Source organism: Phyllobates terribilis, unplaced genomic scaffold (assembly GCF_046119375.1).
Source record: "Phyllobates terribilis strain yellow unplaced genomic scaffold, ASM4611937v1 Scaffold_11__3_contigs__length_659146591, whole genome shotgun sequence".
Classification (NCBI taxonomy): Eukaryota; Metazoa; Chordata; class Amphibia; order Anura; family Dendrobatidae; genus Phyllobates; species Phyllobates terribilis.
In genome coordinates this window covers 123,621,440-123,646,726 of record NW_027362771.1, presented here as the reverse complement: position 1 = coordinate 123,646,726, position 25,287 = coordinate 123,621,440, and the positions used below count along the sequence as shown (strand labels likewise).

General features: G+C 46.1%; 1 protein-coding gene across 1 annotated transcript in view; it reads right to left on the bottom strand.

Annotated features, from left to right (window-relative positions):
- Positions 1–25,287, bottom strand: part of LOC141165727 (dynein axonemal heavy chain 3-like) — a 2,796,342-nt gene that overhangs the window by 14,418 nt on the left and 2,756,637 nt on the right. The window contains exons 74-75 of the mRNA XM_073651577.1: positions 22,970–23,068; positions 19,175–19,357 (exon numbers count right to left, since the gene is read on the bottom strand). Coding sequence (XP_073507678.1) covers positions 19,175–19,357; positions 22,970–23,068 — 282 coding nt within the window. The remainder of the gene's footprint in view (positions 1–19,174; positions 19,358–22,969; positions 23,069–25,287) is intronic.

Sequence of the window (25,287 nt, the reverse complement as noted above, 5' to 3'; positions counted from 1 at the left end):
ATCCAAGTACAGTCCGATTTTTTTCACTGACCCATTGACTTGCATTGCTGATCTTAATCCGACACTTGGATCAAAATCGGACATCTCCAATATTTTCCATGGACTGCTCAGTCCGAGGAAAAAAAAATTGACATGTGAATGGCCCGATAGATTATCATAGGTACGAGTGCTATCCATGAAAATCCTGGATAGTACTAGTACACAAAAAATGGACGTCTGAATGAGGCCTAAATGAGGCTTAGACTTTAAACACACTAGCGACACTAGTCATATTGTGTAGCCAAGTCCATTATCAAAAAGATCAGAACAAATCCTAAGAGTCTCCACTGACTAATAATAAGAGTATGTTCACACAGAGTTTTTTGTCAAAGATTTAGAAGTTTATCCAATCCAGAATCCACATGGCTTCAAATATGCTTTGAAAACTTTTTCTATTGATTTCAATCGAAGATCCACTTTACTGTTTATATGATTCATTTTGTAAGCGTTTTGTTCCAACAAGGTTTTGAAAACAACACTGTGGAAAGGAATAAGTGACGTGTCATTTCCTTGATATGGATTTCTCATGGAAACTGCTCCAAACTTAAAAGTGCAAAGGATGTAAAACAACATGTGGAAAAAACATGTCAAAACTGCTTCAAAAACACTTCCAGAAAAATAGTCTCCAAAAATAAAGCAAAAAAAGTAGTGATTCATTGAGTGGATTCCTCTTGTAAGCCCTTTTGATTTTTCTACTTCTAAAGCTCCATGCAATTATACCAAGTCCATTCGATTTCTGCCAAATTAGGCCATGTTCACACGTTCGGTATTTGGACAGTATTTTACATCAGTATTTAGAAGCCAAAACCAGGAGGGTAACAATCAGAGGTAAAGTATAAGTCCACGGCCCCACTATCAGTATTTGGTCAGTATTCGGTCAGTATTTTTTCTCAGGAGTGGGAGCCAAAATCAGGTGAGGAACAATCAGAGAAAAGATATAATAGAAACAAGTCACCAATTCTGCATTTATCACCCACTCCGGGTTTTGGCTCCCACTACTGAGAAAAAATACTGACCAAATACTGATAGTGGGGTCGTGGCCTAATTGAAACACATGCTCCACTTCTTCATTTCTCAACCACTCCTGGTTTTGGCTTACAAATACTGAGGTAAAAAACTGACAAAATACTGAACGTGTGAACATAGCCTTATGGTGTTTTTGAAGCCAAGCATTGCAATGCGGACTACACTATTCTTGCCATCATGAGGCCACATTCACACGTTCAGCATTTGGTCAGTATTTTACATCAGTATTTATAAGCCAGAACCAGGAGTGGATGAAAAATGCAGAAGTGGCGACGTGTTTCTATTTTCTCTAAGGCAACGGCCCCACAATCAGTATTTGGTCAGTATTCGGTCAGTATTTTTTCTCAGGAGTGGGAGCCAAAACCAGGTGAGGAACAATCAGAGAAAAGGTATTATAGAAACAAGTGCACCAATTCTGCATTTATCACCCACTCCTGGTTTTGGCTCCCACTCCTGAGAAAAAATACTGACCGAATACTGACCAAATACTGATAGTGGGGCCGTGACCTAATTGTTCTTCTCGTGATTTTGGCTTACAAATACTGATGTAAAAAAAAATCACCAAATACTTAACGTGTGAACTCAGCCTAAATAAGCAACACAACTCCTAAAGATTTGGTAGAAAGTTTCTTCAGCTTGAAATAAATCACGGATGCCTTATATTTTTTTACGGACAGGGCAAAAAAGTGCCCTATTGTTATGGACTGTCCTGGAATTCCTGGATGGTTGGCAACCCTCTCACCAGTGTCGGAAAACTAGAATTCCACCCCAGCCCTTATATAAGTCCTGCCAGGCATTTTCATTGTAAAGATGGGTGCCCATTTACAGTTATTAATATCATAGGTCATAATAGAATCCTGACTACTTGCAGTTTCTTTAGCATATGAATAGGTGACTGGGTCTGTAGACTGGGATACATTATCCGCCAGGCAGTTGTGAACCCCACCCAACGGCCAACGCTATGTTCACATGATCGTTATTTTTGTTCCGAGTGCTGTCAGTGGAAAAAACTGAAAGCACGCTGACCAACTTTATTCAATTGGAACATTCAGATGTCCGCTTTTTTTATGTGGAACGGAAGTCAGCGTGAAAAAAATCCCAGTATGTATTATTCTTTTACGTATTTTGGGCGAGGTTCGTCCATTCAAGTCTATGGGTATGCAAAAAAAAAAAACGTATTCCATACAGGTCGATGGTATAGCATCTGATTTTTGTGGTTACATTTCAATTCTTAACACATGAAACTGTATTTGGTCTTGTAAATTGTATTCATTGCCGATGTATAAAAATGAATACCTTATGGATACCATGTGGATTGCAATACAGATAATAAAAAAATTGATGATTTTTTATAGACTCATGTGAACTTATTTAAGGACGTGTAGCACCCTGAGGACTCGGCTGCTACAGGGGTATTGCACCTCAAACCAGAGGTGTGATATTCCACTCCCGGGTAAGGATGGAGTGTGGACCAGGACTCAGTAAGCTGCATGCACCACACACACCCCATTTCCGAGGGACAGCTCAACGGTGCTCCCACTAGACAGAAGTGCAGGCACGACAGCATCTGTCCCTGGCTGGAGTGGGGCGGGGGGAGGAATACCCAGTGGTGTAGGAGCAGATAGGGGTGGGTTTCTGGGCATAGGTAGGAGCCCATTGGTTGCTAGTCACCTGGGCTCGGGTGTTAGAAGGAGGTATAAAAGGTGGGCACCATCTTAGGACAGAGTTCAGTTCAGAGAGGAGGAGAAGAAGACAGGAGTTCAGCCAAAGAGGGCTGACAGGGAGCTGTGGCTCAGTCTGGGCCCAGCTCCAGAGGCAGGCCTGGAGTGGAGGCCAGAAACAGCAGAAAGAGAGAGGAGAAGGAGCGGAAAGGAAAGTAAGAAAGGAACTGGAACAGAGGAGAAAGGAAGCAAGGAACACAGAGAAAGGCCCAGAGACACGAGGACCGAAGGAACCCCATATGCCCAGAGGAGATACAGGGTGAAGGGTTGGCAGAACAGGGTACCGGAACTAGAGATGAGCGTTGTTCTACTCGAACTGTTCGCCAATCTCAAATTCGAGCTGTTTTGGGCGGTGTTCGAGCCGTTCGGCGACCACGAACAATTTGAGAAAAATTCGGCTGTTCGAGGTTATGTTCGATAACTGTTCGTGCACCAAAATCATAACTGGATTTTTTCTCAGTAATGATGAAAATTAATGTTAATACGCAGTTTGAGTGTACAGCGGGGTGGGGGGAGGGGCAGGGGATGGATCTCTGCAGGAACAATGAAGATCTCCATTTTTTTTTCTCTTTCCCGCATTTGCAGTGGGGAGGTGCAATCTGTCAGCCTATCAGCAGCGCACACACGGAGCGAAGTGCTTTTTTTCACACAAGCAAGGGCATGTGTCATTGGCAGTGTATGTCACATGTCCTTGCCCTATAAGACCAAGCCATTTTCCCCGTCGCCACCATTTTCTCACTGCTGCAGCTGCGTGTTAGACGGCACCGCTGTTGCTGTGTGTGCTATACCTTGTTAATTTCAAGCCAATTTTCGCACAAATATACAGATAGCTTGGGAGTAGGGAATAGTTGTGATTGCAGTCCTTTTAAGGACTAGGTTACAGCATTTCCTACGACTTTTATCAGGGAGGTCTGTGCTCTTAAATAGATAGGTTGTGGGAGTAAAGACTAATTGTAATTGGAGTCCTTTTCAGGACTAGCTTACATGAGTTCCTATCAGTTTTTGCCAGGCAGGTCTGTGCCAGTGCTGTGCAAGTTTTTTTCACAGCATTTGGCTGAATCTAGCAAAGCTAATCCTTTTTGGCCTATTGCAGAGTGTGTTAGTCAGTGGAGTAGCCTATCTGTGTTGCAAGATATAACACCTGTGTATAGAATACCAATTTTTTTACTGCACCTAGTGAAGTAAAATCTTTTGGGCATAGCATCATTCTATTAGTCCATCTATACTGACCTCCATCAGGTTGCAAACTGAATATAATTTTTTTCTGCATCTAGCTCTGAAAAAATATTTGGGCTTCTAGCAGTGTGTGGGACTTGGTCTATTAGTCCATCTATACTGACCTCCATCAGGTTGCAAATTAAAAATAATTTTTTTCTTCATTTAGCTCTGAAAAAATATTTGGGCTTCTAGCAGTGTGTGGGACTTGTTCTATTAGTCCTTGTATACTGACCTCCAGCAGGTTGCAAATTGAATATAATTTTTTTCTGCATCTAGCTCTGAAAAAATAGTTGGGCTTCTAGCGGTGTGTGGGACTTGGTCTATTAGTCCATCTATACTGACCTCCATCAGGTTGCAAATTAAAAATAATTTTTTTCTGCATCTAGCTCTGAAAAAATATTTGGGCTTCTAGCAGTGTGTGGGACTTGGTCTATTAGTCCATCTATACTGACCTCCATCAGGTTGCAAATTAAAAATAATTTTTATCTGCATCTACAGTACCTCTGAAAAAATATTTGGGCTTCTAGCTGTGTGTGGGACTATTTGTATTAGTCCATCTATACTGACCTCCATCAGGTTGCAAACTGAATATATTTTTTTCTGCATCTACCTCTGAAAAAATATTTGGCCTTCTAGTAGTGTGTCGGACTTTCTCTATTAGTCCATCTATACTGACCTCCATCAGGTTGCAAATTAAAACTAATTTTTATCTGCATCTACAGTACCTCTGAAAAAATATTTGGGCTTCTAGCTGTGTGTGGGACTATTTGTATTAGTCCATCTATACTGACCTCCATCAGGTTGCAAATTCAAAATAATTTTTTTCTGCATCTAACCCAGCCAATAGTTTTGGCCTAATACCACAGTTTGGCCACTCAGCTCTGCTCGGTTACCATCCATTGTTTTTTTGTGCAAACAACTCCAGAGTTGTGAATTAGTTAACCACCAAAATGAGTGGAAAAAGGCCTGCTGCTGGTGGAAAGGGGAATAGGCGTGTTGGGAAGGGGAAAAAAGGTTGTGTCCGTGGGGTAGGTGTTAAAGCAACAGTAACATCTGCAGAAGAAAGACCATCTTCCAGCCAAACTAAAATGTCTACTTCTTTTAGCGGACAATGTGATAAGATCCCTTTCTTACGGCCACGCCAATCGCTACAAATTCCAGATGAGGCACAAAAACAGCAGGTGCTTCAACGGATATCAAGTGCTCCTTTAAGTGGGCTCTCCTCCACATCAACTTCAACATCACAAATACTCCAGTCCTCAAAGGTGTCACCCAAATCGCACTTGCTTCCTCACAGCTCCCAAATCTCCAGCTGCCCGTCTGAGTATGAGGTAGAACAGATGGTTGAGTCTGCAGAGCTGTTTACTCATACTATAGCCTGGGAATCAGAGGTCGACTCCAGCGCTTCTGTGAATCCAGACGAGGAAATGATCTGCACTGATGCCCAGAATCTTTATGAGTCGGATCCAGGACCAGACGCAGAAGGTTCTGACCATAATGTAGACCCTCATTCCCAAACTGTAACTCCTGTTGGTGGAGACAATGAGGAAGACGATGATAAGACTCAAATACCTGATTGGAGCGACAACTTTAGTTTTTTGTCAGGGCAGGAACAGGTTGGCTCTGAGGACGACGGGTGTGATAACGCACAGGGTGATGATGATGAGGTCGGAGATCCCACTTACTGTCAACCCACAGTCAGCCAAGAGATGAGGTCAGCAGAGGAGGTGGAGGAAGATGCTAGTGACGACGAGGTCAGGTTGCGCCTTCCTGGACAGAGACGTAGTACTGGAAGCACGTCAACAACTGCATCCTCAAACACAACTCTGCCTCTCACCACAAGTCGTGGTGGCTCTTCAGGTCGCATGGGTGCTAAGCCTTGCATAGCCTGGGCATTTTTTCAGATCGATAAAGATGACCCAACTCGTGTTATCTGTAACATTTGTCAGCAAAAGCTAAGTAGAGGCCAAAAAATACATAGTTTGAGTACTTCATGCATGAACCGGCACATGGACATGAAGCATAAGTTGCAGTGGGAAGCTCAGTGTGCTACAATGCGGCCTAGCCGGCCGGGCCAATCACCGTCTGCCATATCTTGTGCATCCGCGGCCTCTTCATCCTCTGTGACTGGGGGGACAGCAGTCACACCTGTTTTGGGGCGCAGACCTGCCACCTCTTTACCCGCAACAGCCAGCGTGATTGGCAGGTCATCATTTTCTTTGGAGGTGGTAACACCAGCTGGTGTTGAGCGCTGTCCGACATCGATAGCACCACCTTTGGATCAAGGCAACCTAACATGTCCGCCTGCATCTTCCTCACAGACCGGCAGTTTGCCGGGGACACCCTTATCAACCCCGTCTAAGCACAATAGCCAGCCCTCGGTCCCTCAGATGTGGACAAGTAAAAGACCATTTCCTCCTAGCCATGAGAAAGCTAAGAGGTTGAATTTCACCATCTGCAAGCTCTTGGCTACAGAAATGCTGCCTTTCCGCCTGGTGGACACAGAGGATTTTCGAGACCTTATGTCCGTCGCAGTGCCCCAGTACCAGATGCCCAGTCGGCACTACTTCTCAAAGAAAGGTGTGCCTGCGCTCCACCAGCATGTCACACACAACATCACCGCTTCTTTGAGAAACTCTGTGTGTGACAGGGTGCATTTCACCACAGACACTTGGACGAGTAGGCATGGACAGGGGCGTTACATGTCGCTGACTGGGCACTGGGTAACTATGGTGACAGCAGGACAAGGGGCTGCTGTCCAAGTCTTGCCGTCCCCACGAGTTGTGCGTCAATCCTCTTTATGTCAAAGTTCCTCCACTGCTTCTGCCTCCTCAACCTCCTCTCGGTCTTCCACCTGCACCCAAAGCCTGTCTGGTCATGCCACAAGCTTTCTAACTGCGCAGAAGGGATCCTGCACACCTCCTTACTATGCTGGCAGTAGGGCTCAACGTCATCAGGCGGTTTTTACATTGAAATGTCTGGGAAATGTGAGTCACACAGCTGAGGAGTTGTGGTCAGCTCTGGAGAACCAATTTCATGAATGGTTGTCTCCACTGGACCTGAAACCAGGGAAGGCTGTGTGCGACAATGCTGCAAACCTGGGTGCGGCCCTTCGCCGGGGCAATGTCACACACGTGCCTTGTATGGCTCACGTGTTGAACCTGGTTGTCCAGCAATTTTTAGCCCACTATCCCAGACTAGATGGCCTTCTGCAGAGGGCACGGTCGCTGTGTGCTCACTTCCGCCGTTCGCATCCCGCAGCTCAGCGACTTACATCTCTACAGAAGTCGTTGGGCCTGCCACTTCACCGGCTAAAATGCGATGTGCCTACCCGGTGTAATTCAACTCTGCACATGTTGCAGCGACTGTGGCAGCACCGACAAGCCCTGGTGCAATACGTTCTGACGTATAGCCTGGGCCAACGAGATCCAGAGGTGGGGCAAATCACGCTGGAGGAGTGGTCTCAGATCAGGGACCTATGCACCCTTCTGCACAGTTTTGAAATGGCGACGAAGATGTTTAGTGCTGACGATGCCATTATCAGCATGACTATTCCGGTGATTTACATGCTGGAGCACATGTTAAACAGAATTCGGAGTCAGGTGGTGGCACAAGAGGAGGTGGAGGAAGTAGAGGAGGAGGAGTTGTATGCGGAAGGGCTAACATCTGCAAGGTCCAGACGGTCGGCAGCACCAAGGCGGCAGGCATGTGAGGGTGGGGGAGATGGTTTTACCAGGGCGCATGGTAGCAGCCAAACTAGTGAGGAAGGTGCAGGAGCCCAGGAAGAAGTGGAGGACGAACTGATGGAAGACTCATCAGATGAGGGAGACCTTGATCACATTTCTGTTGTGCGAGGTTGGGGGGAGAGGACAGAGGAAGGAAGCATGATTGTTACCTCGCCACCAACACAACAGGGACTTGGTGCTCCTGGATGCGCAACACACATGAGTGCCTTCTTGCTGCACTACCTGCAACATGACCCTCGAATTGTGAGAATTAGAAATAATCCTGACTACTGGGTTGCCACACTGTTAGATCCCCGGTACAAAAGTAAATTTGCAGAAATTATTCCTGCCATAGAAAGGGATGCACGCATGCAGGAGTATCAGCAGAGACTGTTGCAGAATCTTACATGTGCTTTTCCACAAAATACCAGTGGTGCACGTAGTGAATCTCACAGTTCCAACTTGCCAACCGTGGGACCGTCAAGTGTTCAGCACTCAAACCGTAACAGAACCACAGTATCTGCTGGTAACATCAATTTTGCGGAATCATTTCACCACTTTTTTAGCCCATCCTTTGCAAGGCCACAGGAGACAAGAAGTCTGACACATAGTCAACGCCTAGAGACGATGGTACAGGAGTATCTCCAAGTAAACATTGAAGCCACGACTGTGTCACTGGACCCTTGCTCTTTTTGGGCTTCCAATCTGGATAAATGGCCGGAGCTAGCCACTTACGCCTTGGAGATCTTGTCATGCCCCGCAGCCAGCGTTCTGTCTGAACGTGTGTTCAGCGCTGCTGGTGGTGTGCTGACAGATAAGCGCACGCGGCTCTCCACTGATAATGTAGACAGACTCACGTTCATAAAGATGAACAAATCATGGATCCGAAAAGACTTTTCTACCCCTGTGTCATCCTGGGGAGAGTTAAAGCTTGATGATTGGTTAAAATCACCCTACCAACCGTTTTAAGCTTTCAAATTACTAATCATGTTTATCTGTATCTTGACTGGAAAATAATTTGGGCTTTGTAGCAGTGTGCAGCACTGATCCTATTAGGCCATCTATACTAAAGCTTCACCAGATTTAAAATTAAAAATAATTTTTAGCTGCATCTAGCCCGGAAAATAATTTTGGGGCTCCGAGATGCGCAAGGCACATAAGTGCCTTCTTGCTGCACTACCTGCAGCATGACCCTCATATTGTCAGAATTCGAAGTAATCATGACTACTGGGTTGCCACACTCTTAGATCCCCCAAACTTTTCGATCAACCTTTTCATTTTAATAAAGACCAAAAAATGGTCATTTTTGAAATTATAAGCATTAGCAGGTTGTTAGAAACTGAAATCAAACAGTTTTCAACTCAAAACTTTATTCTAGGTGATGTTACATTTTCACATAGGACCCCTTGTTCGAAAGGAGCTTCTGAACTCTCTCGTCCATTGAATTTGTCAGGTTTTGGATGGTTTCTGCTTCAATTGTTTTGCATGAGGACAGAATACCCTCCCAGAGCTGTTGCTTAGATGTGAACTGCCTCCCGCCATCATAGACACTCCTTTTAATGATGCTCCAAAGGTTCTGAATGGGGTAGAGGTCAGGGGAGCATGGGGGTCACACCATAAGTTTGTCCCCTTTTATGCCCATATCAGCCAGAGATGCAGATGTTTTATGTGCAGCATGAGATGGTGCATTATCATGCAGAAAAATGATCTTGCTGTGAAATACACGGTTCTTCTTCTTGAACCATGGCAGGAAGTGCTGTTTGAGAAAATCCACATACATTATGGAGTTCATCTTTAGCGCCTTCAGGGATCCTAAAGGGGCCGACAATCTCTCTCCCCATGATTCCAGCCCAAAACATTACTCCACCTCCTCCTTGTTGGCGCTGTAGCCGTGTTTGCGTGGGGTGTCCATCAACCAGCCATCCTCCACTCCATCCATCTGGACCATCGAGCGCTGCACGGCACTCATCCGTGAACAAAACAGTTTTGAAATCAGTCTTCATGTAATGTTTGGCCCACTGGAGCCGTTTCTGCTTGTGTGAAGTGGATAGAGGAGGTCGACAGGATGGCGCATGCACAGCTGCAAACCTCTGAAGGACCCTGAATCTTGTTGTTCGGGGACGTTGGAGGCACAAGCAGCTTCAAAAACTTGTCTGCTGCTATGACAAGGCTTTTTTGCCGCTGCTCTTTCAACCTGACGTAATTGCCTGTAGGAAAGAGTCCTCAATTTGCCCTTATCAGCACGCACACGTGTGTACTGTGAATCAGCTACATACTTCTTGATTGCCAAGACACTTCATCCTGATCATCGCACAATGTTGATTGTAGTCATGCCTTGACCTAAACACTCCACAATTTGTTGCTTCTCAGCAGCCGACACATCCTTTTTCTTTCCCATTTTGGCAGAAAATGTAGGCTGCTTAATAATGTGAGAGAGCCTTCTTAAGTAGTCTTGCCTTTCATTGGACACACCTGCCAAACTAATTAGCACAGGTGTCTGCAATTGCTTACAGTGATATAAAGAGCCCTGACACACATCACCATCAATGAGTTTAACTGACAAACAAACAAATTCTTCCCTTATCACTCCTAAACACTTTTTGTATAATAATTTGGAACGCAGTGTACATGTGCTTTTCCACAAAACACCAGTGGTTCACGTAGTGAATCTTACAGTTCTAACTTGCCAACCGTGGTCTGTATGGAGTTGTTCAATAAAGGGCCCAAAATTAAGATAACATAGATGGGAGAGGTCTCTATGAATAGGAATTCCTAAGTATTTGATACCCTGTGAGGGCCAGGCAAAGGGAAAGTTGGACTGGATGGAATCCTATATGGATTTGGGGAGGGAGACATCGAGGGCCTCAGACTTCGCTGCATTGATTTTAAAATTTTACCATGTAACAAAGTGATCTATTTCAGCCATAACAGCATGGATGGATATATGTGATTGAGTGATATATACTAGGACATCATCAGCAAATAGAGAGCACTTGTACTCGGTGCCTCCCACCTCAATCCACCTAATATTGGGGTTATGGCGAATTGATGAGAGCAGGTGCTCCGTCACTAGGATGTATAAGAGAGGGGACAGAGGACATCACTGCCTTGTCCCATTGGTGATTGTGAAAGGTGATGAAAATGTTCTGACGCACCCCCTGGGCCTTGGGACACCCGGAGCCGGACCCTTTTTGGTGGATGCTGGTGGTTGTAGTCTTCGTGGCGGCGACCCGGTTCCGTGGCTCAGGGCGGTCAAACCAGTGGCGGAACTATTTATGTGGTTTTCATGTTTAAATGTCCGACTACGCCACCCGTGGATTGCGGTCAGAGTGAACCGCCGCTACAGGGCAGACCACTGAGGCTGGTGTTGTGGGTGCAGCAGAGCGTAGCATAACTCCCCACGGGAGGAGTATAGCCTCAGGGCAGTGTATGCGGAGGATGGGGGTGATGGTGCAGGGCAGCAGCAGTAACGACACGGAGTCAGTGATGCAGTTCAGGGCCTTTACTCACAGTTCTTATTATCCAGACCACGTCTGCAGGTAACGGCTGCCCACGTCGTACTGTGCTCACCAGGTGAGGGGCTCAGACAACTCCCAGATAACTTTGGAGCACTTCACAGGACCCCCTTTGTGTGTCCTTTGTCTGGCCTTTCTTACCAACACTTCTGTCCGGCTGCCTCGGGCCTCCTCTTGGTAAACTTGGCGCCAGTTTCCCTGACCCTATGTGGTGCCTTCCTAGCGGGTGTAGCGAGGGGCTGCGCCACATAAAATGTCAGAGCCTCCGGTTTCTAGCTGAGGGTCGTTTCCTGCCTCCACTAGTTCGGGGACCGGTCTCCCCCTTTGGCCTGACCCCTCCACGCAGGTGGATTCGGGCGTGCGGTGGCGACTCGCCCGTCCGCACCCCTGGGATCCCTTCATTCCTCGTTCCTGGAGCCTTCTCCGCTCCTCTTCCTTCCTTCTCCCTCTTCCAGGCCTGGGCCTCTGTTACTAGGCCCGCCTCCAGAGCAGAGCTCATGCAGAGCCCCTGCTCCCTGCCACTTCTGCTCAGACTTCTCTGCACTGAACTAAGATGGTGCCCACCTTTTATACTCCCTTCTCAATGCACCCAGGAACTGCTTCCTCCCTGCTCCTGCACTACAGGGTTCCCCTTCCTCAGTGTTCCCTCCCCCCACTCCAGCCAGGGACAGGGACTGTCGTGCCCATCTCAGGGGCATATTGGTCGCCCTGCCCCACGGCAATGTGGTGTAATGCATGCAGGTGTCGGGTCCTGATCCACACTCCATCCTTACCTGAGAGTGAGATATCACACCTCTGGGTGAGGTGCAATACGTCTGTAGCAACCGAGCCCTCAGGGTGCTACAGTTCCATTTATCTTCAGCCTAGGTGACGTATTGCGATACAGGGCCGTGATTTTGGCTATAAAAGGGTCCCCTAGACCCCTACCCCAAGCTTTTTAAGAGAATCATATATGGCGTGCCAGGAGACTCTATGGAATGCTTTCTCAGCATCCAACGAGAGTATCTAATTACAAATTTTTAACTGCATCTAGCCCAGGAAATACTTTGTGCCTAGTAGCAGTGTCTGCTAGTGAGCGGATTATCCCGGCTGTTAAGCAAGCTGCACCACCTGTAGTTTAGACACTTAATTTTTTCAAAGGAAATGCTTCGGGACCATGGGATACTTAGTGAAGAGCATCAGGAGGCACCCCAAGGCATAGGGGCTGGGACTGGCAGTAGGATGCCTTGCGGTGGACAGCCGAGCTCGATCCTTATAAAAGCTTTTTAACTGCAGCAGCTTTAGTGGACGCTACTGGAGCTGGAATTACCGCGGCTGCTGGCATGAGACTTGCCCTCCAATAGATCCTTGTAAATGGATTTAAAGTGTATTCATTCAAATTAGAGAGACAATTTAAATTAAAAAGCTTAGAGCTGCCTCCACCACAGGGGGGCTCGCTCGACCCACCAGCGGACAGGCACCAGTATTGGGAGAGGGGGGCTGGCCGTCAGGGTTCACCGCGGCTCTGGCACAAACCCGGCGACACGGAGGTGGCACGGGCAGGAGCGGACTGGCCGTGTCGGCTTCTCACTTTTTGGATTTTAGAAGGGCATGACATGCCTATATCTGTGTCTCCCCCTCCTTTTACTCCTCCACCTCTTTTATTTTCGCATGACTATATGTACTTGTCACTTTTCCATGTGTTAGTTATGTCTTCTGAGCAGTTTGTCAGCTTTTGGACACCTTTGAAGGTGTTTTCTATGTGTTTCTATGTGTTTTTGTTTGCCTGCCATTGGTTTTAACGGTGTTCGAAGGTGTTCGACGAACAGTTCGACGAACAGTTCGGCGAACACACGGGTGTTCGACGAACCGAACCGAACTCGAACACTACGGGGGTGGCTCAACACTAACCGGAACCCAAATTGGTGGAGGCAACAGATTCCTCAGCCAAAGACCGGAGGTTGTTACCACATCTTGGTGCGACCCCTCACTACATCCACCAGAAAGGCATACCGGATAGGGTCAGGGAAACCGGGAGAGGTTTCACCAACAGAAGGCCCGAGGAAGCTGGACAAAGGTGGGTCACTGGTGGGGACGGCCAGAGAAAGGTAGAGAAGGGAGCTCTGAACCACACTCTGGAATTACCTGGGAGTTGACCGAGTCCCTTGCCTGGTGGACGCAGCACGGCTCGGGCAGTCATCGCCTGCAGCATTGACATGAACAACAACTGTGAGTAAAGCATTGAAAACTGCAACCGCACGTCTCTGTGGTTCCTCGCCGCAACAGCACCATTAGCACTGGGACGCTCACACCATCACTCCCATCATCTCTCACATTAGCTGCCCTGAGGCAATACTTCTCCCGTGGGGAGTTATCCCATACTCGGCTGCGCAAACAACATCAGCCTCAGCGGTCTGCAGCGCGGCGGCGGTCCCCACTGACCGCAATCCACGGGTGGCGTAGTCGGACATTTGCTATACATCAAGACTGCCACTGGTTTGACCACCCTGGGCACGGACCGGGTCACCGCCACACGGAGACTACAACCCCCAGCATTCTACAACAGGTTCGGTTCCGGGTTCCCCTGCACAACACAGGCCCAGGGGGCGCGTCAACTTTGGCGTAGTCGGCAGCATCATTACCAACCCGCCACAAGCGGGTATTGCGTGCCTGAAGAAAACTGCACATGTACCTTAAAAAGAAGTCTCCCGCCATTTCCAAAAGTTTCCCGCCGTCTGGAGTCGTTTCCCGCCATCCGGAGCCGATTCCCGCCATCGGACGCCATCTTGGACCGTTTCCCGCCGTCTTTATCCGTTTTTCCCGCCCTGGCAGAGCGGACGCCATTATGTGCGCACCAAAAGACAGCAGGAAGCCACCTCCCATCGTGGGCCAGGTCCCAGAATGGTGCCAAAGAAGGAGCCCGCCCCCACCAGCCATGAGTGCAGCAGTGGAGATGTCCATCAATGTGGGGGGCCTGCCCCTGAGGGTGATTGTCAGCAGATGCCCCCAAGACCAACCCCCATGGGGGCGGATAGGAAAGAAAACTGAGGGGCTGGGTGCGGCCTTGATGAGTCTGGACCTGCTGCACCCGGAGATGGAAGGAGCAGAGAACTCCACCAGCACCCTGGCCCGCAGCCTGCTGCAAGCTGAGCCACCCTGCAGCCTGACTGAGTTGCTGGCCCAGCTACCTAGAGACCCAGACAGTGCGCGCGCAACACTGGAAGACCTAAACAGAAGAATGGTCCGGGCGCAGCGGGATGTGTTTGCTGGGTGGAAGGAGGAGATGACCCGGCAGCACGAAGGCAGCCAGCGGAGGACCCCGCCGGGACCGGCAGCTGCAGACGCCGCCGCGGAGGAGGCCATGGAGACCGAGGCAGGTAATGGGGACGCCACCACCCCATGCCCTGGGAACACCAGCCTGCCCTCACCCTCTGTTGCGGGACCCAAAGCCCCGGGGACCGTACCTGACACCACGCCTCCACCGCCGCCAGCTAGGCCTCAGGCAGCGAGAACCGTCATCACGCCCCGCCCGCGCTGTGCCCTCTGAACCCGGGCGCCGTAACGCGGGACACGTCACAGGCCAGGACGCAAGGCCCAGCACACCCGGGCGCCGCTGCCTCACCAGCACCCCCTACCTTGGCGGTGCCACCCCCGGGCGCGACCAACAAGCGACCACCGGCCTGGTCGCAAGGCCGAGTGCCCCCGGGCGCTGCCACATGTCCGAAGCCCGCGGTGCCGCCCCTGGGTGCGGACCTGTACGCCCAACATACCAGCCCGGACGGGCTGCCCTTTGAGTGGCCACCAGAGTTTGACAACCCCCGTCTCCGGGGAGAACAACCCCTGAGCGAGCCTCTGATCCCGGCCCCGGAGCCCGCCAACATCGCTCCACCCCCGCTGGAGGATGCCCAGTTTGCATGGGACCCCAACGGCGAGAGTCTCTTGGGGTTCACCCAGGAGACACGGGCAGAAGCAGCCCAGCGCCTGGATTGCTGCTGTCAGCAGCTGGCCACCTATGAAAGAGAGCGGCGGCAGAGGCGCATCAGGGAGGGACATCACCGCCGTGACCTGTACCCCGGTGACTTGGTCACCTACACCCGGCACAAGAGCACAAAGGGACTGTACGCCCTCCACGTTCACCGGCTCACGGAGGAGGAACTGCAGTACCGCCCAGACACTGAGTACACTGATGGTCCGGACGGATCAGAAGATTACCCGGAAGAGCAAGGAGCATCAGGAGGACACCGTTACCAGTAAACGGTAAAGTGGAACTGTAAATAGTTACCCGTCAGGGTACAAGAACTGTTATGAGAACTGCTGCTGATTGAAGTGTGGTCCCCGTTGGGACTAGTGTGGAATAGTTAAAGGACTGTTACCCGTGTGCAAGTTAACCCCCTCAATCCCTAACCAGGCTGAGGACTGTGAACATCCATTCCCCTATCCCCACTGGCCGAGGACTGAGAGCGGCCATCCCTGTAAATAGTTGCGCTTCCTAAAGCGCCCCCTACTGGTTTTATACAAAAACCGCAACGTCTACCTCAAGGCAGATTAAATGGACTGTTGCACCTTTTCCTGGTCGCAAGTTACACAGCGGCCAGAGCTCAAGAATGTTCTACTTGAAAAAAGTTTTATATTGAAAAGTTTTATATGCTGCTAGAATAATAATGCAAATGTTTCATGTGATGTTTTATATGCTAAAAGAGTTCCGGTAGTTTTGACCATAGCTAGTGACAGAAGATTGTTAAAGAAAAGAAAAAGAGTACCAGCAACGTTAAAAGAGAAAAGTGCCTCCCATAAAGGGATGGGTTTATAGTTATTGTCTTATATACGAATGCATTCTAAAAATTTGTATGTTTTAAAATTGTTTTATTCTATTCCAGCCCGAGGACGTGCTGTGATTTACCAGGGGGGAATGTAGCACCCCGAGGACTCGGCTGCTACAGGGGTATTGCACCTCAAACCAGAGGTGTGATATTCCACTCCCGGGTAAGGATGGAGTGTGGACCAGGACTCAGTAAGCTGCATGCACCACACACACCCCATTTCCGAGGGACAGCTCAACGGTGCTCCCACTAGACAGAAGTGCAGGCACGACAGCATCTGTCCCTGGCTGGAGTGGGGCGGGGGGAGGAATACCCAGTGGTGTAGGAGCAGATAGGGGTGGGTTTCTGGGCATAGGTAGGAGCCCATTGGTTGCTAGTCACCTGGGCTCGGGTGTTAGAAGGAGGTATAAAAGGTGGGCACCATCTTAGGACAGAGTTCAGTTCAGAGAGGAGGAGAAGAAGACAGGAGTTCAGCCAGAGAGGGCTGACAGGGAGCTGTGGCTCAGTCTGGGCCCAGCTCCAGAGGCAGGCCTGGAGTGGAGGCCAGAAACAGCAGAAAGAGAGAGGAGAAGGAGCGGAAAGGAAAGTAAGAAAGGAACTGGAACAGAGGAGAAAGGAAGCAAGGAACACAGAGAAAGGCCCAGAGACACGAGGACCGAAGGAACCCCATATGCCCAGAGGAGATACAGGGTGAAGGGTTGGCAGAGCATGGTACCGGAACCCAAATTGGTGGAGGCAACAGATTCCTCAGCCACAGACCGGAGGTTGTTACCACATCTTGGTGCGACCCCTCACTACATCCACCAGAAAGGCATACTGGATAGGGTCAGGGAAACCGGGAGAGGTTTCACCAACAGAAGGCCCGAGGAAGCTGGACAAAGGTGGGTCACTGGTGGGGACGGCCAGAGAAAGGTAGAGAAGGGAGCTCTGAACCACACTCTGGAATTACCTGGGAGTTGACCGAGTCCCTTGCCTGGTGGACGCAGCACGGCTCGGGCAGTCATCGCCTGCAGCATTGACATGAACAACAACTGTGAGTAAAGCATTGAAAACTGCAACCGCACGTCTCTGTGGTTCCTCGCCGCACCAGCACCATTAGCACTGGGACGCTCACACCATCACTCCCATCATCTCTCACATTAGCTGCCCTGAGGCAATACTTCTCCCATGGGGAGTTATCCCATACTCGGCTGCGCAAACAACATCAGCCTCAGCGGTCTGCAGCGCGGCGGCGGTCCCCACTGACCGCAATCCACGGGTGGCGTAGTCGGACATTTGCTATACATCAAGACTGCCACTTGTTTGACCACCCTGGGCACGGACCGGGTCACCGCCACACGGAGACTACAACCCCCAGCATTCTACAACAGGTCCGGTTCCGGGTTCCCCTGCACAACACAGGCCCAGGGGGCGCGTCAGACGCACCCTTCCATTTCTGTATCAGTTCCTGAGGAGTGTAGCCCATCTTGGTATTTTCTCATCTACAATTGTGGGGTGGAGGTGGGTGGGTTAATGGGTGGTCCGAAGGCAAAGCATTTTTCTCCTGACTCTCTTATCTATTTAGTCCCATAATTCTAAGCTATTTTCTAATATACTTGCTTTGAAAATTCCCTACCAGTCCCTAACTACACTATCTAACTGTTTTTGTATTTTTTTCCCTATTTCCTGTCTGATGACAATTGATTTAAGTATCCCAGTGCATGTTGGGATACTCAAACGAAGTATCATCAGGGGGTAGAGGCTGCGGTCATTGTCACAGGCTCTGCCCTCTCCCTGAAATTAAATATCATCTATACCCCGCAGATACCAATGATATCACTTGTGGGGGCGATGCTGGTCGCCTGAACCATCGGGTATAGTGACACTAAGCTGGCTTATTATATCTCCATGCTGCCCCTTACAGCAGTCTGTATTGTGGAATCTATTGACAGCTTGTCTGCTGCTGTCACGGGTGAGTCAGGTGTAATAGACAGTCACCCTGGATCTGGCTGTAGAAGGTCATTTCTCTTGGTATTGCAGACACCTTCTTAATACTTCTTCCTTTAAGACCCAGCAGCGACCTCCCTCCTGCTGCTGATTGACACACCCATGCATGGGAGTTAAAAACTCTCAGTTTGGTCCAGGCAATCGCAGGTGATACTTCTATGTTCTTTTGTGCATGCTTAGAGCACTAGCTTTTGGCTGGCTTCTTCTCTGGTGCCCTTGGAGGACAGTTGGCGTTACTCCTCTGGTGTCTGCTCAAGCTAACTCAATCCCCTTTGTTTGTCTACCTTGTTGAATTTAGTTTGTAGTGGGGCCTGACCAGTGCTCATCCCTCCCCCTCCCTATCTAGGGCCAAGGTCTAGGGATATACAGGGTTTAGGCTCCTGCTCAGCGATTGGTGTGGAACCAATGTAGGGATGGTAGGGTAGGCAGGGTGTTATTAGATCTGCCTAGGGGTCTCCACTCCCCCTTTCCCTAGTGTTTGGGCTTCCTCACCCTCTTCCCTTCGTGTTGCACTTAGTCTTTCCCACACCTTTCTTGACAGCTGCAGTATGATATGCAACAAAGTTATTTAGAAGCTAAAATTCCACTTAACCCAGCAAAACCTCCATTAGCAATCAGGAATATTTCCAGGATTAACATTAAGTTACATAAATGCTTTTTTTTTTACAATTTCTTTCTCATTTTATTCAATACTTAAAAACAGTCAGTATCCCCCCCCCCACCCCAAAGCAGATTGATAAAAACTTGGGTACATTTCCCAGTAGCTTTTCTTTAAAACACATATTTAATGTATAAGTAGAATATTCCTTTTTTCTGTCTGAATTGTGAGCGGAGTCCCATTTCTTTTAGATTAATAGATCCCACTGTATATTTTTCATACATGTATTAGTGAAGATAAGAAACTGCAGGCCCTTTGATACAGAAAGAGGTAACAATATGTGTTTAAAACATAATTACCAAGTAGCTATGACTTGTGTCAGGGGAATATGCAATGAGGAAGCTGAAGTGTGAAAAAGATTCTTTGCAATGTGGAGACTGAAAAATGAGTAATGAGAATCTTAATACACTGTGACAGCACTTGCATATTAATCCCTGTGCGTGAGCATATTTTAAAGCACACTTACTATAGCACACAAATGACTTACTTTACCAACAATCACGCTATTGCACAAATCATCAAGTTCATTGGACATCACAGACAGACCGGCAATGGCTTTGTTTAAATCCTGCAAGCTCATTCGGATGGTAGAGGTCAAGCGGTTAAATCTCAATAACTCGTGAACCAGCACAGTGTTCATAGATTCTGTATACTGAATCGGATACATTCTCTGGAAGAAGGACACAAAACATCAAGTCATTTAGAAAGGCTTTTTATAAGTGCCCGAAACATCTACTTTACAAAACACATAAAGGACAACGGTGCAATAATCAATATATCCTATCTGTACTTAGGTACAAGATATGCCTCATTGTGTGCTTTGTACTGTAGTAATAACTGTAACCTTAACCTCTGATCCTAGAACACACCAAATTAACTCTATCTTATATGTTATTTGTTCTCTTTTTGCTCCAAAACTATTGTTCCCCCAGCAGAATAATCCTCATATATAATCCCTGACTATCGGAGAAAAAGATTTCCACTGTATTATGAAATGGTAGACAGGTTTTCTGTACTTTGTATCATACACGGAAAGAATTACGGTAAATAGCAATCCACTTTTCATTATTATATGGATGCTACATGTTTACATTCATGGTTACATTATAATTGCTCTTCATTTTTCACTTTTGATAAATACTTTTTATTTATAAAAAATCCTGGAATGGCATATCTATGGGGGATGCATTATTGGCCGTGGCACCCAGGCCAAGCCTCTTCGCCACACAAGTAAACCTCCTTATCATAAATGGTAGATGGGGGACCTTTGTACATTTTGCATTGGGGTCCAAGGAATTCCAGATGCATCCTTTGACTCAAGTGGTCTCTGAGATGCTTTACATAATTTACAGTATATAACTTATTGTTTAAATCAAGTTTTTATGTTTAATATATTTGTTATGTTTTATTTTTATTACATTCTGAAATCTTGCAGTTCTACTCTGGACCCTCAACCATATAATAATAATCTGACACTTCCTGTATTGCAATTAATATAAAAGACTCTGATCCTCATTAAATTCTAAATAAAATACTTTTTTAATTGGCAATCTAAATAATACACGTGGCGCTTCAGTCTACAGTCCTAGACCTGCACGCATTGACGTAATGAGTGAAAGAGGAAACAGGTATGAAACAGCGTTAACAAAAAAGCTACATCTGTCACCAATAGTCAATGCCATTAGTGCGGTAATCTGTGAGTCTGATAAAGGTCTAAGAATGTAGACCGTAAGGTTATGAGTATTATTTGGATTGACTGTTAAAATAAGTATCATATTTTGCTGAGGGCTTTAGTTGATTTCATCACAGAGTGGTATCTTACTCACACACCCAACTGGATGGAGTGCCTCATATCTTACACATTATTTCACTTTTAAGGATGAGCAGACCCGTGGAAGTTCTGGTTCTTGTACCCGGCCCAAACTTTAGTCCAAAGTTTGGTTTGGGTCCCAGAACTGTACCCAATTTTGAAAAAGAACCCGAACCCCATTGAAGCAAATGGAGACCCAAACTTTGAATGGACTTCCTGGAGAAGCTTGTGTTTGGCGTTTAGCGCTAGACACTAACTGTCCGGTACAAACCCCAAACTTTTAAGTTCAGGTTCACTCATCTCGAATCACTTTCAATTTTTGCAGAGATGATTTCTCAACATTTATCCCAATAATGAGAAGACAAGATAACAGTGAAAGAGAAAGGTAACAAACTTGAAGTCTGCTTATGCAAGATTACACCATTAACCCCTTCACGCCATGGTCATTTTCCGTTTTTTAGTTTTCGTTTTTTCCTCCCCTTCATCCAAGAGACATACATTTTTTATTTTTCCGTTAATATAGCCATATGAAGACTTGTTTTTCGAGGAATGAGTTGTATTTTAGAATGACACCATTCATTTTACTACATATTATAAAAATTGCAAAAAAAAAATTCAATTGCGTTGAAATTGCAAAAAAATGCAATTTCACAATTGTTTTTTGGGCCTTTTATTTAGCATGTTCACTATATGGTAAAACTGACCTGGAATTATGATACTCTAGGTCAGTACGAGTACGCAGATACCAAATATGTATATATTTTTTTATTTAAGTGGTGAAAATAAATTTGGAAATTCGTTTTCATTCGTCAGGACCTGGGGCTGTGTGAGGGCTTATTTTTAGCGGATGTTTTTACTGATACCATTTGGGGGTAGATACAATGTTTTGATCTCCTCTAATTGTATTTTATTGCAATGTTGCGGTGGCTAAAAAACATAATTCTGGTGTTTTGATATTTTTCGTTAGGCCATTTATCAATCAGATTAATTTATTTTAAATTTTGATAGATCAGACTTTTATGAACGCAACTATACCAAATATGTGTATTTTTTATTGTTTTATTTTAATAGGACAAAAAGTAGGTGATTTTAACTATTTTTTTTTTCATTTTTAGGTGAGCGTGGAACAACGCGCGCCCCTGTCAGCGCTTGTTAAATGCCGCTGTTAGAGATTGACAGGGGGATTTAACATGTTAACAGCTGTCGGCAGAGCTCCACTCCACGCGCAGATGTTAGAGGCATATGATTGCTGATGAAATCACATGTCACGCGCAGAGGAAAATGCGGGCTTGGCATGCGAGCCTGCACCAAAGTCAGGGAGCCAGCATATGATTTAAGTTTACGTCATATGTCATGAAGAGGTTAAAGTGAACCTGTCATGTCCCAAAAAACTATTAACCTGCAAATTAATAGCGTTTTAATGCCATGTGGCTGCCCCACTAAGAGCCTAGCTACCAGGAGTATACATAGCGAGCGGCGGCTGTAACCATGGCACGGCACTGAGTGACAGCTGGCTCAGCACTGATGCACTGCAGAGACAGCTGTCAGTCAATCCCGGGGGCGTGGTTACAGCTGCCACTCACTATGTACTGAGCGATGACTGAAGCTACCCCGGCCGTGCCTCTATGACTGAAAGACAGAGGCTGCCGTTAGGAATGAAATTCATTTCCTCCAGCAGCTAGACTTTCAGTGCTTTATAATGTTATTAATCTGCAGATTAAGAAAATATCTACAGGTTAATAGTGTTTTTTATATGACAGGTTTCTTTTAAATACAGGTTCTTCAGCATACTGAGATTAATGAACACATGAACTCCAATATATCTATAGTTATTGCTATATTTAAGTTCATGTATTCAGCAGTCGCAGTATGTTGATGCATAGTGTATGTATATGTTTGTATATTGGCCCCTTTTTGTAGTACATATTGGGGGGTGTGAACCCCTCTAGGGCTCAGCACCCTTACTGGCCCATCTTTTCCAGCAAGGTTTTGCCTGCGAGCTGTGCCTGATAATGCTTTCATTTCCCCAATTAAGATGAGGCCTGGCTTGGAGAAGTGAGTCGCTAAAGTTAGGGACCATTCATTTGAATTCACCTTGATATGGTTGAATGGCTTTTGGACTTTTTGAACAAAAAACACTAAGTACCTTTTTTAATGTGTGTAGAAATAATGGAGGTCATCTATTCATTAGTCGCAGTGTTCTGACACATTGTGTATGTATATGCTTGCATATTGGCCACATAGCGTATTTATAAAAATGTTCTCCGCAATTCTGCAATTATGATAACATCATTTATATAGTAACATAACTACTTTTTGGTAAAGTTTTCAAATGTTACGAATGTTCTGTAATATGTGGCAATGGATTTTTATTAATGGCAGAAAATCTAAGTCTGGAAAAATGACACAGGAAATATTGTTTCTGTAAACTAATATTTCAAACAAATCGCCGAAGAAACACATAACTTGTACCTTGACTTCTTCTACATTAAAATCCTCTGGTATTTTTGACAGAATGTCAACTGTAAGTTCCTGGACAACTTCTGAAGTTGATTTTCCACCTCCACTTGTCTAGACAGAAGACAGATGACATTACAAAGTTACATGAAGATAGCAGTTTGTAACATACTCAGCCAGCGCAATGTGGGTTTAAAGCAAAATAGTTCACAAAAAATAATAAAACTTTTCAACCGTTTGACAGTTTCTTCAACTAATCTAAAGTCAATAAATTTACAGTCTATTGAATTCAGCATGTTTCCTATTAAAAAGCCATAGAACTAACATTATTTGTATAATTATTAATTATAATAGTGACGCAACATGTACTGACGTTACGTAACGTAAGTAATGTTACATTACAAGAATTACAGCTATGAGGTCGCCACACAGTTGGACTTATAAGTCACAGTGACATGGTAGCCTTAGGCCTCATGTACTTAGCTTTAGTAGAGGTATTTATGCTTTTACTATACTTTCGCATGCCTCAGAACTTGCCAAACTAAAGGTGAGCCCTGCTACTTATGAATAATCAAGGTGTTTTTTCTTTGGCAGGGCATCTGTGTATGTTATATACAGTCATATGAAAAAGTTTGGGCACCCCTATTAATCTTAAGCTTAATGTTTTATAAAAATTGGTGTTTTTGCAACAGCTATTTCAGTTTGATATATGTAATAACTGTTGGACACAGTAATGTTTCTGCCTTGAAATGAGGTTTATTGTGCTAACAGAAAATGTGCAATCTGCATTCAAACAAAATTTGACCGGTGCATAAGTATGGGCACCCTTATCATTTTCTTGTTTTAAATACTCCTGCCTACTTTTACTGACTTACTAAAGCACTTTTTTGGGTTTTGTAACCTCATTGAGCTTTGAACTTTATAGCAATCATGAGAAAAGCTACTTAAAGTGGCCACTTGCAAGTTGTTCTCCTGTTTGAATCTCCTCTGAAGAGTGGCATCATGGGCTCCTCAAAACAACTGTCAAATGATCTGAAAACAAAGATTATTCAACATAGTTGTTCAGGGGAAGGATACAAAAAGCTGTCTCAGAGATTTAACCTGTCAGTTTCCACTGTGAGGAACATAGTAAGGAAATGGAAGAACATAGGGACAGTTCTTGTTAAGGCCAGAAGTGTCAGGACAAGAAAAACATCAGAAAGGCAGAGAAGAAGAATGGTGAGATCAGTCAAGGACAATCCTCAGACCACCTCCAGAGAGCTGCAGCATCAACTTGCTGCAGATGGTGTCACTGTGCATTGGTCAACTATACAACGCACTTTGCACAAGGAGAAGCTGTATGGGAGAGTGATGCGAAAGAAGCCGTTTCTGCAAGTACGCACAAACAGAGTCGGCTGAGGTATGCAAAAGCACATTTGAAGAAGCCTATTTCTTTTTGGAAGAAGGTCCTGTGGACTGATGAAACCAAGATTGAGTTGTTTGGTCATACAAAAAGGCGTTATGCATGGTGGCAAAAAAACACAGCATTCCAAGAAAAACACTTGCTACCCACAGTAAAATTTGGTGGAGGTTCCATCATGCTTTGGGGCTGTGTGGTCAATGCCGGCACTGGGAATCTTGTTAAAGTTGAGGGACGCATGGATTCCACTCAGTATCAGCAGATTCTTGGCAATAGTGTTCAAGAATCAGTGATAAAGTTGAAGTTACACAGTGGATGGATCTTTCAGCAAGACAATGATCCAAAACACCGCTCCAAATCTACTCAGGCATTCATGCAGAGGAACAATTACAATGTTCTGGAATGGCCATCCCAGTCCCCAGACCTGAATATCATTGAACATCTGTGGGATCATTTGAAGAGGCTGTCCATGCTCGGCGACCATCAAACTTAACTGAACTGGAATTGTTTTGTAAAGAGGAATGGTCAAAAATACCTTCATCCAGGATCCAGGAACTCATTAAAAGCTACAGGAAGCGACTAGAGGCTGTTATTTTTGCAAAAGGAGGATCTACTAAATATTAATGTCACTTTTCTGGTGAGGTGCCCATACTTATGCACCTGTCAAATTTTGTTTGAATGCAGATTGCACATTTTCTGTTAGTACAATAAACCTCATTTCAAGGCAGAAACATTACTGTATCCAACAGTTATTACATATATCAAACTGAAATAGCTGTTGCAAAAACACCAATTTTTATAAAACATTAAGCTTAAGATTAATAGGGGTGCCCAAACTTTTTCATATGACTGTAGTCTAACACAACCCACCCCACACTTGCCTGTGGAATGGTGCATGATGCGACAATGTGTCCATTAAGAAAATAGTTTTGGC